This window comes from Gymnoscopelus microlampas (assembly GCF_963454915.1).
Source record: "Gymnoscopelus microlampas genome assembly, chromosome: 24".
Classification (NCBI taxonomy): domain Eukaryota; kingdom Metazoa; phylum Chordata; class Actinopteri; order Myctophiformes; family Myctophidae; genus Gymnoscopelus; species Gymnoscopelus microlampas.
Window position 1 is genome coordinate 2593510 of NC_139961.1, and position 17946 is coordinate 2611455.

Genomic DNA, 17946 nt, shown 5'->3' on the forward strand with positions numbered 1-17946 from the left:
ACCTGGTTATTTTTTTGGTATCACCTCCGCTCCGTCAAGGTTCCATGCAAGCTATAAGGCTATACCAAAATGTGACGTGAAAACACTTCAGTACTACTGTCTGATTGGCCAGAGAGAATCATCCCTAGCGTGATTTTGCGTTATTACGTCGGTACAGGCTTTTAAACAAGATGTTATTGCGAAATGAATGGCCTTTTTCTCGCCTAAAATGTTTACAGCAACACTTTTTTTGTTGACCTGTACAGGTGAAATAGAGACAATTTCCATACAGCATGAGCCTTAGCATAAGCATTAGCCCATTCAATCCAGGGACGCATCTGTGTAATTTTAGATTTCTTTGGCTATAGAAAATGGCAGATCTACAAGCTCATATCGCAGCACTTGGTGTCGCACTATGAGCTTGTAGATCTGCTATTTTTGAATAGCCAAAGAAGGTCAAGCTAGTCAAGTTGAGTCGGTTCTATGCATTGGAAAATAAATAAATGAGTGAGATGATAGAACATGAGAGAGGACCTTTGTTATGGGGGGGGGGGGGGGGGGGGGTTACTGAGGCAGTGCGAGAATCAGATCTAACACAGCATGGTCTGGTTTAGTCCAGTCCCATCCAGTCTAGGCTGGCCCGGTCCGGTTTATTCCAGTCCCGTCCAGTCTAGGCTGGCCTGGTCTAGTTTTTAGAGTGATCAGGACTGGTCTACTGTAGGTCTAGGAGTGTGGCTTATTGTAACCTAATCTAGCCTGGCCTGGTTTCAGGCCGGCCTGTTTAGGTTTTTGTGCCGGTCTGGTCTGATCCGGCCCGGTCCGGTCCCGCTCGGCCCGGTCTGGGCCTGTGCAGTCTACACAGGGCGGGGAGGGGAGGGGGAAAGGGGGAGGTGGAAGTTGGCGGTGGTCATCATGCGCGGTGACCCCGTGAACTTTCACCTCTCTGTATGTTAGACTGTTTCAGGATCGCTGACACCGGCCCCCTCTCTGTTGCCGAGGGCGATGAAGGGGGCGGAGAGGAGGGGCTAGGTACGTACCAACAACACGCTAACTTCACCTACTGCTAATGTGTGTGTGTGTGTGTGTGTGTGTGTGTGTGTGTGTGTGTGTGTGTGTGTGTGTGTGTGTGTGTGTGTGTGTGTGTGTGTGTGTGTGTGTGTGTGTGTGTGTGTGTGTGTGTGTGTGTGTGTGTGTGTGTGTGTGTCTGTGTGTGTTTGTGTATGTGTGTGTGTGTGTGCATCTGCGTCCAGGACCAGTTTCTGAGAGCAGCTCCCGTGTCAGGAGGCGTCGGGGAGTTCCTGATGAGGAAGATGGGTTGGCGGACAGGAGAAGGCCTGGGGAGGAACCGCGAGGGCACCGTGGAGCCAATCATCATCGACTTCAAGATCGACCGCAAAGGTCAGGGGAGGGGCACTGTTGTCAATCTATATTAAAGAAACCATGGATTTGCCAGTCACATCACAACTAAGCATCATTTAGCGGAATTACGTATATAGATTTTTATAATTTTTTTATAAGTACGATTTATTTGATTGTTCACTGGCTCCCTGTAAAGAGCAACACAGGTAAAACACTGTCAGCCTCACAAAATTGTAAATGGTGCAGCGCCAATTGACGCTAATTGTCCTTTAAAAGGATCCCTGGCGAATAGTTCATCTTTTACTCAAGTGGGCCAATGCCCATCGCAAGCTGATGATGTCATGTGTCCATGTGTGGTCTAGCCCTATGGAATGTATGGACTGCATGTGCAAATAAAAAACTACTTAATTCTTCCTCCTCATCAACTTGCAACGGGCATTGTCCCGCTTGAGTAAGAGATGAACTGTTTCTAAAATAAATAAAATATTTAAGGTGTGTATACATACAGCAAATAATGCTAGCTCAAATGACTTGGCTGGTGTTGAGCCGTGCTATTCGAAAGCTACTTGAGCTCCTCAAGTCACCTCCCTAGTGAAGCAACACTTTAATGTTGACGCTGTGCTTCTTACAGGTCTGGTTGCTGAAGGAGAGAAACCTCTGAAGCAAACAGGAGGACTGGTGGTCACCAAGGATCTGATGGGTGAGATAGAAACACACATAGTCCTGCAGAAACATTGAGGGCCCTATTTTGGGCGGCACCTTACCCATTATCCCTAAACTTCTTTGCCATTTTTTACTATTTTGAAAATCATTTTCAAATTGTTCAAATAGCCAATCTACAAGCTCACAATGTGTTGATGTAGATAGGCTACTTGAACTATTTGAAAATTTTGTTCAAAATAGTAAAAACTAGCAAAGAAGTTAATAGATAATGGGTAGGGCGCCGCCCAAAATAGGGCCCTGAGAGTGCAATTGCTGTCACATTTGCCCAGCAAGACATTCTCACTCATGCATATTTTTTTTTTTCTGTGGATTTTTGTAGAGAATCCAATAATAATAATGAATTGCATTTTTATGGCGCTTTTCTACGTTTTTCTCAAACTTACTCAAAGCGCTTTACAATGGTGCATTCATTCATACAGGGGGGGGCATTGGGAGGTGAAGCGGCAAACAGTCAACACCAGCGTCCTCACTTTTCCCACATTCACACACAATGATGTCAAGCTAGCGCCGACTGACTCATTGAAGGCAATGTAGGGTTCAGTTAGGAACGAGGGGTAAGCACGCACATCCTAAAGCAGTTAATCGGGTGCTGGACAACAATACAGTACGTACATGCGAAAAAGAGGGGAAGTCCGCACACCGTTTGAGGAACGACCGTAGCCCGTCTTTATCAGGTCTTGATACATTACAAGGCAAGGCGTGTTTAAATACAGGAAGGAAATGAAGAGTTTGATGTCAAGCCATTCTTGTGATTCTTTTGTATTTTTCTTATTTTTTCTATTTTTATTGTTTCTCTGTATATCTGACATTTTGCATTGTTCTGTTTTGTCCTCTTTATTATTATTATTTACTTTTTGCATTGCATCTGCTGCACTCATACTTTGTTAGTGGTCGTTACTTTTAGGCGTTTTTATTATTGAGGTACTTTTAATTCTCATGTGTCCATTTCAGCTGTGAATGGTAAATGTATTGCACATGAACTTTTTAGTGTTGGCCCTTTAAACTGTCCACCCTGAATGCCCTTATTTGGAAATGTGTTTTTCCTTTTGTTGTGATGGCGTTACTGCCCCCGTATAGCTCTTCCCTAGATCTACAAGCTCTCTATATGGCAACACTGTATTCAGCCTGAGCCTGTAGATTTGGTGGGTCAGTCTGTAGGTTATTACCACTGCTGCCATTGATTGTATTGTACCTCTCCTTCCTGTATTTAAACACGCCTTGCCTTGTAATGTATGATGAAGACCGGCTACGGTCGTAACGTTGCCTAACAAATAAAAAGACTCTTCCACTGGGAGCTCAAACGGTGTGCGGACTTCTAATGCAGGGTTCAGGTGTCTTGCCCAAGGACACTTTGACATGCGTTTTACCTGTCAAGGCCAACACACATGACGACATTTTTTTTTAAATGGGGCAACCCAATAGCCGACTGCTTCGGGAGTATACAGCATGGGCTCTAATGCGTGACAGCGAGACCCTGGTTCGACTCCAGGGTCAAAGTCAAAGTGTCCCTGAGCAAGACACTGAATGTCTAACTGCTCATGATGAGCAGGTTGGGGCCTTGCAGGGTTTCCTCTGCTGTCGGACAACACACGGAAAACGCTTGTGTTAAGCTTTAAAAGTTCTGTGTAAATATCTGTCTTTCTGTCTGTCTGTCTGTCTGTCCGTCCAGGGAAGCACCCGGTGTCGGCTCTGATCGAGCTGTGCAACAAGAAGAGGATCATGCAGCCTGACTTTGTTATGGTTCATCACAGTGGCCCTGACCACCGCAAGAACTTCCTCTTCAAGGTCTGTCTGTCTGTGTGTGTGTGTGTGTGTGTGTGTGTGTGTGTGTGTGTGTGTGTGTGTGTGTGTGTGTGCGTGTGCGTGTATGTGCATGGAGGTGGGGGTCCGTACATGCATGAGTGTGCATGTACATGTGTGTGTGCTTTTGTTCCTGTGTCATTTTTAACAGAACTTGTTAAAACACAACATAACATGTATTTGACAGGCAGGCATTTTTAGCCGCATGCTGAAAAGCATAGCGGCTCTATATTCAGTCTGACTCTGACCCAACAGATTTCCGACATGTATTCATGTTTGCAACACTTTTTTTGCGTGATTGGCTGTCGTTTAAGCCAATGGGCGCCCTCGTCCTCCCAAGCTATGGGACTAAACACGCCTCTCTCAGTGGATTCGTCTGAGCGCTAGCCGAATTTGGCTAATAGTTAGCTTGTATGCTTGTATGATGTTACTAACTGTTTTTAGCCAAACGCGGTAATGTCCACTCTCCATTAGTTCTCGACGCAAGTTGCGTTATTAATCCCGTAATTTTCATGTATTGTACATCCCAAAATCAAATGTATTAACCATGTGAGAGAGAGTAAAAACAAAAGCGATTCTGGGCGAGGTAAACAGAATACTCGCCCCAAAACACACTCACCCCCATTCATTTCGCGGACAGAGGCCGCCGGATTAGACCCGGGCGAGTGGGTTTGGGCACGAGCGTTCTTGTAATCCCTTGCCGCATATGTAGCCATGGTTCACATTCATGTTTCAGGGCTACTGCCTACCGCATGATGCATCCATATCAAGGGCCCTTTTAATACAAAAACCCACGGCAATTTCGGTCTACAGTACACCAGCCTTCAACAATAGTGTACATTCAGTGGTCAGGTTCGTTCAGAAATCAATTGAAGAACGCAGGAGCGAGTTTTCCATATATAGCAAGCCACGTGCGAGAACGTGCATACACGCAGTACACTACACATGTGTCGTTTTCAGATGGTTTTAATTTGAAGGTATAACAGGCTGTTCAATGTGTTTTTGTGAGTTACGATAACTGACCGGCGTGCTCTATGCCGTCGTGTTGTTAAGTTACACAAGTGGCAGAAACGGTGCTTTCTGATTTTCACAATACAATGTAATCCACCCGCGTTTAGTTCAGTATTATAAAAGTGTTCACCCAACGCGTGTAAACTTAAGCTAATAGGTTAACAACAGTCTCGAGTTGGTCTCAAACAGTCAGGGGGGGGGAGGGGGGAGACAAAGACTCGGTCGAGAGAGGCAGAGAAATGCAGACGATGCATCTCATTGCACAGAGGTGCGTGAGCAAGATAAGGATTTAACTTCATTTAAATCAGCACAGTGTAAGCACAGTGTAAGTTAATGTCCGCTGCCGTCAGCGCCATCTTCATAATAGATAAATATATATTCAGAACAGAATAATAATATTAAAAATATTTAATAAAACAAAAAATCGAAAATCTTCTTTTCTTTTTTTTCGGGTTTTGGGCCTAACATGATGGCAATAGTCGGGTTCGGGCCGAGCCCCGGGCCGGCCCAGTCGGGCCCAGTTAGGGCCGAGCCTTCATTTTCAGGCCCGTTTAATTGATTGAAAAGTTTATTTCGAATATGGCAATTTAAAAAACAAAAACAATATAACAAATGAAAGCAATTAATTCTGTTTAACAGATAAACAGAAAATGCATATTCGAAAAGGAGTGAGAAGAAGCATAACTTATAGCTCCCACCCCTTCATCCATACATACATCCATCCTTACCTACATACCTACATCCATACATCCATACATACATCCATACAACCATAACTACATACATACATACATACATACATACATACATACAACCAATACATACATGTACGTACCTACATACATACATACATACCTGCATACATCCATGCACACGCACACAATACATACATTTACACCAATACAAGTATATTCAAAACATCTATACTTGCAATACAATTTCTATAATAAACTAAAGAAAGAAAAATAAAACAGCCCAGAAAACAAAAACAAAAAAACAGTACCTAGTGATATCCAGCACCTTCTTCATCCCTATACCTCATGAGTATCATGTCTTTATGTTTTTTTTTAAACTGTTTCATGTTTGCACATCTCTTTAGATCCACCATAAAATTATTCCATAACCTCACCCCCACATTGGAAATACAAAAACTTTTCCCAGTCGTGCGCCTATAGTGAACTTTAAGATTACATTTAAATTTTCCCCTTAAATTATAATCCCCCTCCAGTTCTCCAAACAATTTCTGTATGTTACGTGGTAGTGACTTATTATAAGCTTTGAACATAAACTGTGCTGTTTGGCAATCAACAATGTCAGCGAATTTCATCAATTTTGACTGTAGAAATAATGGGTTTGTATGCTCCTGATAACCCACATTATTAATTATACGTATTGCTCTTTTTTGTAGGGTTGTTATTGTACTTAATGATGTTTTGTAATTATTCCCCCAAATCTCTACACAATACTGCAAATAGGGCAGGACTAAGGAACAGTACAACGTATGAAGTGATTTCTGTTCCAATACCTTCTTGGCTTTATTTATAACTGCAATACTCCTTGATACCTTTGTTTGTACATGTTTGATGTGTGATTTCCAGTTTATTTTTTCATCTATAGTTACCCCCAAAAAATGTATTTCCTTTACTCTTTCAATTTCCACCCCATCGATTTTTACCTTTACCTGTGTGTTTATTCTATTGCCAAATAATATTAACTTTGTCTTTTTCACATTTAAAGACAGTCTGTTTCTGTCGAACCATAATTTTAATTTATTCATTTCTGCATTTATGTAATATGTAATATGTAATTGGTTCAGGTTATCTCCAGAACAAAAAATATTTGTGTCATCCGCGAATAGCACAAAATGTAAAACTTTGGAAACTTCACACATATCATTAATGTACAAAATAAAAAATTTGGGACCCAATACTGACCCCTGGGGGACTCCACAAGTAATGTCCAAGCACAAGGAGGAACAATCACCCAGCTTCACAAACTGCTGTCTCCCACTCAAATAACTTTTGAGTTGAGAACTCTATAAATGATTAGTAGCCTTAAAGCTACTATTTGAATACTATTATTATTTTGCCTATACTGTGTGGCTCGCTGTGCATCACTCTGATTGCATCTTTCATTCATTCTGCAACGTGTTAATTGTCCATCACCTGACAACCATTAGCTGTCTTTTGTCATCTTCATTTCTTTATAGTTAAATGTTGTGTTGTTGACAAGATTGGGGCCAAAAAAGCCTGCCGCATGCGGCTTTATTATGACTTGTCATTCTTGTTTTTAGATGATCACTTATATTCTCCTTTGTGCTCTCTCTCTCTCCTTCTCTCTCTTTCTCTCTCTCATCACCTCACTGTGCCACACTACCTTTCCATGTCTCTGTATTGAATACATTAAATGTGTGTATAGCTCACTACATCCACTAAGCAACCTAAAGGCTGATTTACACTTCACGTCATAGAAATAGCCCATCTACAAGCTCACGTCACATTGCGGACGTGAAGCATTGTGAGCTTATAGAACCGCTATGTTTGGTGCGCGGCAGCATCGTGTGACAGCATAAATTAGACATGACTCACCATGCATGTTTCCCCTCTCTCTCTCTCTCTCTCTCTCTCTCTCTTTCTAATAATGTCCCTGTGTGGTTAATCTGAGTTCCCAGAAGTTCTCGCCAGCTCTCGCGGGGCGAAGGAACTTCTGGGCCAGAGCCCTTGTATTCGTGGGCGGGATGTGACGCCTCTTACCGGTCTGAGAGCTGTGCAACTCGTCTAAAAAGTCCGACGAGAGGCAAACAGCAGTACACAACAATGGCGGCCGAAATTTCTCAAGGGGAAATTGCTTCCCGTCGATCCTATTTAGATGCAAGACCCACTGCATGTGGATCCCGCCCCCTTTTCTTCATTGGCTGTTGATTTGAATCACAACGCAGTGGCCGCGCCCCTGCTGTCCAAGCTCCGACGCTAACCCTCCCAGACTACTGTGTGGTGTACCCTAGGTGACAGTAAACGGCGTGGACCACCAGCCCCAGTCAGCCAGTCCCAACAAGAAACACGCCAAGGCCATGGCGGCTACGGTGGCCCTACAGGCCATGGGAGAGGTAACCAGTACTAGTCTTACCAGTAGTAGTCACGTGCCTCTGGCTGATCTACTGTTCCAGCTTGTTACCATCCGGTCGTACAGGGCACATGCTCCTGAAAGCGCTTACCTGTGATTTCCTCTGATTTGAGCACAGATGTATTATGAGACAAGGATGTCTCATAATACATCCTATGGGAAGGCAATGTTGTGTGCCACGGTTTTACAGGAATAGGCCATTTATAGGGCACTCTGCTAACAACAACAACAACAACAACAACAACAACATAATAACCATCATCATCCTCTCTGGTAAAAAGCAGAGTAACTGAACACATCTGCTATTGGCTTGTGTTGGTGCCATGTCATGTTCACAGTGTACTCTGTAGAGGTTGACATAATCGGACACAAACGCCATTTCAGTACCCTGATATCATGGCCATCATCATTTCATGATAAGGTATTTTGATATGAAAACCCACATTTTAGCCCATTAACACATTGATTGCCTACAACGAGTTAACTCGTTTTTCAAATCCATCACTTGATTGCCAAGATGGAGTTGACTCGTTTTAAAAAAAAAAAATTGACCCAAAGACCAAGGAGATGGTCTAGACTCCTATCCACTTCCTTGTTAACTTAAAACTTTAAAATTCTGTATCTCTGCTCCTGAGTACTTTTTTTTTTTTCAATGAAAAATCTCTGGCATAAAACTGCAAAAAATCTGAAATAATTAGGGCAGGGTAAGTGTTAAGACCTGGAACGCATCTGTGTCACTTTTTGATTTGAGATAAAAAGCGTTATTTTACACTTTGGCTATTTAAAAATAGCAGACATACACGCTCATAGCACGGCACCGGGTCGGCAGCCAAATCATGTAATTTTGGGGGTCCTTGACATGAACAGGTTTGATATACACCACTGATATAGAAACGTATGTTTTTTCAGAATACTGTTGGGATTTAGAAGAATCGGCTTCAGGTCTCAATGGGTTAAAGTGTCCTGTGTGGGGCCTACACAGAAAGCATTTTTTCGAGCTGCTAGCGGTTGGTAAAGACACACAGGAGCACTTTTAACAGGGCAGAAAATCTTTCTTCAGCACTCTCAGCATCCAGCGTTTTTGGTGGAGGGCCCTGGGTGCTTCAAGCTGAAAATAGTTCAACGATTTGAGATGCCGTTAAGAAGGGTTTTTAATTTAGATTTTAAAATGGTTATGGCAGTGGTTCTCAAAGTGGGGTCCGGGGACCCCCAGGGGTCCTTGAGGTGGTTCCAGGGGGTCCCCAGCCAAATGACTGATAGTTAAGAATAGGAACAAAATGGACCCTTATGTGTCTGTAACTCAGAGAGTGTACAAATGAAACCAAATGGACCCTGACCCATTTGGTTCCATTTGTACACTCAGAGTTAAATCAACACTGATGAAATGGTACTTTATCAACTGAGGGTCCTTAAATTAAAATGTTTGAATCACTGCTGTACTTCCATAAAAAATCGTCTCTTTGGGGGTCCTTGGCATATCTTTTCAAATGGGGGTCCTTAACATGAAAAAGTTTGAGAACCACTGCCACTGGGTTATGGGACTAGCAAGTCTGAGGTTCAATGGGAGGCTGTTCCGGAGTCTAGGCGCCCTGATGGTAAAGGCCAGGTCTCACCAGCCTAGACTTTAAAGGAACTACTAGTAGAGCCGAATCAGAGGACTTCAGGCTGCGGCTACTTACTTACATAGTGCATAAATGCCAGTAAGGCCTCACCCACTTGTATTTCTAACAAAACAGCCTGGTAGATATCATGCACCGTAACATAGATGGATGTTATTTGACTAGATCAGAGGTCTTCAACGTTTTTCAGTCCAAGGACCCCTTAGCTGAGAGATGAAGCTGGGACCCCCCACTGCATTGTTTACAATTGTGTTGCAGATTCAACTTTTTCATAGATTTCATAGATGGCTTCATTGACTATCATCAGTGTTCCGGTAAATTTTGTTTGTTTCAGACATTAAACCACTTAAACCTTCAATACTTAGTACTTGATTTGCTCCCTTTCCCCGCCTACACCAAACCTCTTGGCCAAAAATAGCTGATCTACAAGCTCACAACGCCTCGCAGTACGAGGCGTTGTGAGCTTGTAGATCAGCTATTTTCGGCTAATGTTCCCCTCAGAGTAGGGATGCTATGGTTCAAGTGGTTCATGTAAAAAAAAACATCCTATTTCAAAAAAGATTGGCGGCCCCCCTATAGTAGCTCTGGGGTCCCGGACCCCCTGTTGAAGACCCCTGGACTAGATACTAAATCACCACGATTTATGCAAGTAAGTTTGATGGAAGTGTGTGTGTGTGTGTGTGTCTCTTTTCCCAGGTTCCTGCAGATGGACCAGGCCTCTACACAGGACCCGTCTTTACAGCTGCTTCCACCGGACCCCTGTTCTCTACATAGACACACACACACACACACACACACACACACACACACACACACACACACACACATTCTACAACACACTCAGAGACTCTTTTCACTTTAAGGGCCGTGTCAGTCTGCTGACATGAACCGCGTACGAAGGAAACCACGTATTTGCAGTGGCCTACATTTGTATTTGTACCCTTTGTCAAACATGTTTGGTGACATGGGGGGTGTTCCATTTCAGATACGAGCATCCTCATTGGTGCGCTGAGGCTGTAAGTAGACAAAATGTTATTTATCTTGTTTTTCCTCTGCTTGTTGGTGGTTATATTTGTGTCAAGCGCCAACCAGTGTTAATTTTGTCGACTAAAATTATGACGAAAAATGTTCCATCGACTACCTTTTTTTACTGACAAAAACTAAATAAAAACTAAGCTATGATGACTAAAACTATGACTGCTAGTAAATGTATTGTCAATTTTGTTAAAATAATTAAGACTAGACTAACGTGTTAGGGAAGACTAGTGGATAAGAGATCCAATAGAACTAAGACGAGTCATTTTATGCTTCCGAAATAGTGTAGATCGGCTATTTTCGCCACCTACCCAAAATATAAATAAATTAGGTATTATGACGCCATCAAGGCCTGCCTTTTAGTCGACTAAAATGTGACTAAAACTAAATGGAACTTTAGTCAAAAGACTATGACTAAAACTACATCAAGATTTGCTGTCAAAATTAACACTGGCGCCAACTAAATCCACTTATAAAACAGGGGAGTAGTAAGGGTTGATAGGTTAGTGTAAAAAGGTATAATATTCAGCTGTAAATGCAACTTAACCACTAAGACGCTATATACTTCGTTGACCGGAGTTTGCCAGCGGTTTGTACTACGTCCGCTCCTTTTTATTTTCCTTCTACACCACTCCTTTTTCTCTTTGCCGAAAAAAAAGCCGATCTACAAGCTCACAACCTGTACACAAGGTCAGCTGTTTTCAGGCGAATGTTCACCCAGAATAGGGACAGTACGGTTCTCTAGCCACGCAAACACAAATACCATCTTAGTTTGTCATTAGTTTGGACAGATGAGAAAAGGTTTATAGAATGTGGTTTCCCGGACGTAAATGGAAGAGTATTTGCGAGATCTAATATCTGCTATTTTTGAATAGCCAAAGAAATCTAAAGTGACACAGATGCATTCCAGGTCTAAATGGGTTAATCAGTAGTTCTCACACTTTGAAGATAGAAGATAAAAAGAATAATAGCAGATGTACAAGCTTGCAGTGCAGCACTAAGTGACGCGCTGTGAGCTTGTATATCTGCTATTTCTGAATAGCCAACGTATAAAATCTAAAATGACACGGATGCTTTCCCGGTTTTAATGGGTTGCTAAATGTAATCTGGATAATTAATTTCTGAGGGCTTAACTTAAATGTGTCTGTGCAGGTACATTTTAAGTTTTTAAAGGATATATTAGTTATATTAAAATGTTCAGTCATCAAGTTTCTTTCATGTTTGTACTCAACGTACACAAGATGGTTAACCAAGTGCTTGCATAAATACCTATTATAGAGCACACACTCCTCGAAACATTCTTTTCTCATCATGCAGGGTGATTTAAGCTATGGTTCAGAGGCCCAGAATGGGTGACAGCCCCCGTTTCTACCGTGGGTCCCAATGGGAGACTTTTACCCTTTGGGTTCTGGGTAGGAAAAAAACAAACAAACAATAATTTCAGTGGAAGTGGACATGTACCTGACAGAATGTGAGCACAATGGGACTGCATTAATTTATATATTTTAAACATCTGTATTGAAGTAAAAATAAATACTGTATATTATATTCACCTTATTCCTGGTCACGGCCACCACTCTAATGTAGAGGGGGGGGGGGGAGTCCATATCAACAGGTTTTTCTGTTTACCAGTGTTGCCATGTCTGCTTAATATAATCTCTTGTAAATATTAGTGGTTGTGTTTTTGGGGGATTTTGTAAAGTGTAATTGCTTATTTGGGCTTGTTTACTAATGTGAGGTGTGTAATTGATAGGAAATGCGTCATTCTTGTGGGTGTAACTACTCCTTTAAGCTCAGCCTGAGGGAGAAAAAAAAAGTGAATGCTGAGAAAGCCAATTAGGTGGGTCGTCTTTGGATATTACCACACCCACGTTTCCACACATACAGTTAGTAATCCAATTGTGCTTCAATTAAAAAAAGACACAATTTCTATGTTGATTTTGTTGCTGTCATAATTATTCATCAGAATCTATCTACATGCATAGCTTTAGTTCAGAATCTATCTACATGCATAGCTTTAGTTCAGAATCTATCTACATGCATAGCTTTAGTTCAGATCAACGACGTGCGGCCAGACCGCACCGCCATGGTCAGATGTAGCTTGTATATCTGCCTTTTTTTTTTTAGAACCACTGATTCCTCTAATTCCTAAGAGTTTTCTGAAAAAACGTATGCTATTCTCAGTTCAAAAATGTCCAAATCTGCAGCCTTCCAAGAAAAGTCGAGAGAGAGATGACATTAAAAACTAGGTATAAAATACCTCAAATGTGATCAGTGTTGAATATAATAAGTGTTTATGAATTAATTGGTCAAGAGTTACAGGTTCAGAGTAGAGAAAGGAGAGAGCGTAACAATAAGAACCGCCATCAATACAGACATAGCTCACATATAGATGTTAAAGTGACGACCAGAGTCGGCCTCACCCTCCAGACGGGCACCGGTATGATTAGGTTTGAGGTAAGAAAAGCCCAATCAATAGACACGGCTCCAGCCATTAGCAGTCATAAATAATGGATGCAGAGGGTAGATCACAGTGTCAAATTAAAAGTAATGCTATCACGCGAGCGTGCGTTTGTGCAGTGAAGACGGTTAAATATCTGAAAATATTTCGGGTCATAAGAAAGATTTGTATTAAAAAAAAAAGTCAGCTCAGAGGAGTAATTAGAAATGTCTTGCTCAGGGACATCCTGGCTTGCTGCTGTGGTCGTTTTATAATGTTGCTTGCATGATCATCCATCCATCCACCAGCCTGCAAGAGGAGACCTACGAGGTCCAAGAGTTCCAGGCCGAGCTGCAAGCACCGCAAGGAGGAGATGAGGCAGTCGTTCGTCCAGCGCGTGAAGGAGAAGCAACTCTCCACCCCCCCCAAAACACGCACAAACTCCCACAAAAGCAGCCTACTTTACCATACAACCATTTAATGACTTTAAAACGGATATCTGCTGTAATGTTACAAATTGAAAGGAAACAAAAGGCAGACTCTACTAAGTCAGAGTCAAGCTTTACAAAATGTAAGTTGTAAAACATAAAAAAAAGTCAGACTATACTCATTTAAAAGGCGTTAAATTATCATTTTTATCCCCCCCATAAGCTCTATATTTTGGATTGTGATCTAATCATTGCTATGGTTTTGTAGGGAAGTGACAGTCTGTGGCCAACTACAGTGGTTGAGCCTTGAACCTGTAACCTATGGCGCACCAGGCAGTCACACTAACCATTCACCTACAGCTTACCTTTGAACCTGTGAAACATGTTCTTGCCAAGAACCCCCAAATTGACATTTATTTGGCAGTGGACCTCATTGTGAAAAGAGAAAAAGTAGTGTCAGGGCCCCCCATGACAAAACTTTTAAAGAATATATATATTTATTCCAAATGTGTTCATATTGTCAGTTAAGAATCAAACTCATAACCTTTGGTTTCTCAGGCAGGCTCTTAATCCAGTGGACCACTGTGCTGTGCTAAGGATTGAAGGCCAAATAGAAAAGCCAAAGGCTTCGTTTCCATTGGGGTTCATTAACATTCAAGCAACAGCACTACAAACCATAGACAAAATATTATGCTGTTAAGATCCTTTTTTTGGTATTGTGTGTTGTTTGTCAAAGACGAATGGAGACCTTATCACAGTCAGGTAGTTGATAGCTCAGTGTGTAAGTAGTTGATAGCTCAGTGTGTAAGACACTGCCTGCATAATCCAGAGGCTGTGGGTTCAAGCCCCGCTCGCTCTTTACCAGGAATCTTTCCTTTACAAGGAAAGGTTCAGGGTAAGGAGTGAGTGAGGTTTGAACTCACACACCCAGAAAGCCTTAAAAGCAACACAGAAAGCAGTGAATTTCAGCCGGTACTGATGGCCTAGCGGACTAAATTCAAGTCACAAGGACTGGCATTGCCATGCCAGATACTAGTCGAAATAAGTTGCGCCAGTGTCGAGTACCGAAGATCATCTCATCCGTGCGTGAGCGGGGTGAGCCCGGGGGATCACTCCCCCGTGGTTTCCAGACAGTACAGCGGAGGGGGTTATAGGAAAAATATACACGGGCAGCTGAAATATTACAGAGAGATGGATGAAGGGGTGTAGCTAGAGAGAAAGGGGTGGAGCTATAGAGAGGGGCAGAGCTAGGGAGGAAGGGGCAGAGCTAGAGACAGGGGTGGAGCTAGGGAGGAATGGGTGGAGCTAGGGGGTGGAGTGTAGTAGTATATTCTAGTAAGTATAGTAGTAAGTATAGTAGTTATAGTAGTAGTAGTAAGTATGTTATATAGTAGTAAGTAATATAGTAGTAAGTATATTAGTTAGTTATATAGTAGTAAGTATGTTAGTTAGTTATATAGTAGTATGTTAGTTATATAGTAGTAAGTATGTTAGTTAAAGTATAGTAGTAAGTATAGTAGTTATAGTAGTAAGTATGTTATATAGTAGTAAGTATATTAGTTAGTTATATAGTAGTAAGTATGTTAGTTAGTTATATTAGTTAGTTATATAGTAGTAAGTATGTTAGTTAGTTATATAGTAGTATGTTAGTTATATAGTAGTAAGTATGTTAGTTAGTTATATAGTAGTATGTTAGTTATATTGTAGTAAGTTTATTAGTTAGTTATATAGTAGTATGTTAGTTAGTTATATAGTAGTAAGTATGTTAGTTGTATATTAGTTAGTTGTATATTAGTTAGTTATATAGTAGTAAGTATATTAGTTAGTTATATAGTAGTAAGTATGGTAGTAAGTATATTAGTTAGTTATATAGTAGTATGTTAGTTATATAGTAGTAAGTATGTTAGTTAGTTATATAGTAGTAAGTATAGTAGTAAGTATGTTAGTTGTATATTAGTTAGTTATATAGTAGTAAGTATATTAGTTAGTTATATAGTAGTAAGTATGTTAGTTAGTTATATAGTAGTATGTTAGTTAGTTATATAGTAGTAAGTATATATAGTAGTAAGTATGTTAGTTAGTTATATAGTAGTAAGTATAGTAGTAAGTATGTTAGTTGTATATTAGTTAGTTATATAGTAGTAAGTATATTAGTTAGTTATATAGTAGTAAGTATGTTAGTTAGTTATATAGTAGTATGTTAGTTAGTTATATAGTAGTAAGTATATATAGTAGTAAGTATGTTAGTTAGTTATATAGTAGTAAGTATAGTAGTAAGTATGTTAGTTAGTTATATAGTAGTAAGTATAGTAGTAAGTATGTTAGTTAGTTATATAGTAGTATGTTAGTTAGTTATATAGTAGTAAGTATAGTAAGTATGTTAGTTATATAGTAGTATATAAGTAATATAATATAGTAGTAGTAATAAGAGGCAGTTTCCAGTTTAAAAATGATGTTTGTTTTTATTTATAATTCAAGGCAGAATAAGCATCTAAAAATGGAAAGTTCATGAAGTTTAGGAAATATATTTATTTAGCAGCAATTTCACAACTAATGAAAACATAGTACAAATATCTATCAAAAAGGGGCATTAGCTAAGATACCAGTAGCCGGGGGGTATAGGTGGGAAAGAGGGGTTTCACTGCCATCAAAAGCGCACACAAGCACTTCACTCACTGTAAGACAAGAGAGAAATATATTAAAATACACACAACACTGGATTCTTGATCATGCACTATAGCTAAAAACAAAACCCCAATACTACACCCGTGACCACCCACCTATCGGCCTTCTAATTATCAGTGAGAACAGCTGGTTTGCACAAACAATAAACCAAAAATAATAAGGACAAAAACAGCAGAGGCAAACGGAGCTTCTAACTAAACAAAGGGACATAATAACCTGATCAATGACTTAAAACAAAAACTACTATGTGCGCAGCGACCTCCATAAAGTGGCACAGACTGGACGGACACCGGGAGCACCTCCGTTTACAAGGTGGTCGGGGGAGCAGTTAGGACAACATTAGGTTTCTCCAAGCTCACACATCAATACATAGTTATGGTACCTTAAGAAAGACACGGAAACGGTGCCACGACCAGCCAGACAAACTAACCAGCGGCCACGTACAGCTGCCTGTTGATTACGGGGGGCGTGACGTTGCTAGGGGCAACCAGCATAAAGCTCAACCCACTACAATCTGAAAAGTTGAAGTGGGACATTCTGCATAATGAGTACTTTTGGTACTTGGATAACAATGACATGAGTGAAAATGTAGGCTATTTTATTAGTTAGGGAACAGGAGTTCGTCACATTATATATACCTAGAGAGACGTTAATACAATGAATTGGTGTCTGATATAAACTATTCACCCTGGGAACGAGAATGCGTTGATCTTGTGCTGCAAAGTGTAGAGACGCTGCCTTCATGATCTGACCTAAACTCCGCTCATTCTTTACCCTCTACTGCCCTCTAGGGGCTACAGAAGCACTAGTCAAAAGCAACACAGAAAGCATCAGGTTTAGCCGGTACCAATAGCGTGGCGGACTAAGTCATAGCACAAGGCCTAGCAGTTCCACCAACAGGCTAGGGCTCGTCGCACTAAGGGCCGCGGGTTCGAATCCTGGTTTGCCAAGTCAAATCCAGCTAAGTCCCGTGAAGCAAGGTACTGAAGATTGTCCTGACCATGCGAGAGCGGGGACGGCGGGGGGGTTTATTCCCCCTGGTTTCCAGACAATAAAGGGGAGGGGTTATAGAAAAAATATGAATGGACAGCTGAAATTTTACATAAAAATTGAGAGGAAAGAAGGGTTGTGGCTACAAAAAAAAAAGGTGGGGTTATGTTTAGTTTTTGAATGTTGCACGACAGTTATATAATAATAATGTACTGTAGTTAATGACCACATTTAGACATGTCTTTCTTTAAACTATTCCATAAATATGATCTAATGGCCAATAATGAACCAAACTAGGCACCACAATTACAACAAGTACAGATCCTGTACAGTTACACGGCACGTGTTTAAACCAGTTGAATTAAAGGTAATTCAATGTTTGTAAGTGTCCCCATTCACTGCTGTCTGAAGCGTTCCTGAATGGCTGGGGAGGAAAAGAGGGACAGACCGACAGACAAAGCCTCCTTGGGTCAAACATGTGACACAGATAAAAAACAAACCCATAAAAAAATACAAACAACATGTTATCCACAGCAACATGGTCATGGTCATAGGGCTGGGGGTTAATCTACTTGATTTAATCAATTAGACAAAAAGTCAATTCGAATTTGTAGATTAAAAAAAAATGTAAAAATATATATAAATGTGTAATCAATAGAGTTTTGAAAATAATGGATAGCTGCAGCCCCATCTTGTCATTTAAGTATACTTGATTCAAAAGCTGCACAATGTGTCCAAAGAATTAGTGCACTTA

The 17946-nt window shown here is 40.9% G+C and overlaps 1 protein-coding gene across 1 annotated transcript in view; it reads left to right on the top strand.

The window, feature by feature from the left end:
• The window catches only part of LOC311041050 (uncharacterized protein), a gene marked incomplete at its 5' end in the record, with an annotated part of 56089 nt that extends 45676 nt beyond the window's left edge, over window positions 1-10413 (top strand). The window contains 5 exons of the mRNA XM_084051486.1: window positions 1230-1377; window positions 1970-2038; window positions 3731-3846; window positions 7877-7978; window positions 10311-10413. Coding sequence (XP_083907612.1) covers window positions 1230-1377; window positions 1970-2038; window positions 3731-3846; window positions 7877-7978; window positions 10311-10388 — 513 coding nt within the window. The 3' untranslated portion in view covers window positions 10389-10413. The remainder of the gene's footprint in view (window positions 1-1229; window positions 1378-1969; window positions 2039-3730; window positions 3847-7876; window positions 7979-10310) is intronic.
• Between the last annotated feature and the right edge of the window lie 7533 nt (window positions 10414-17946).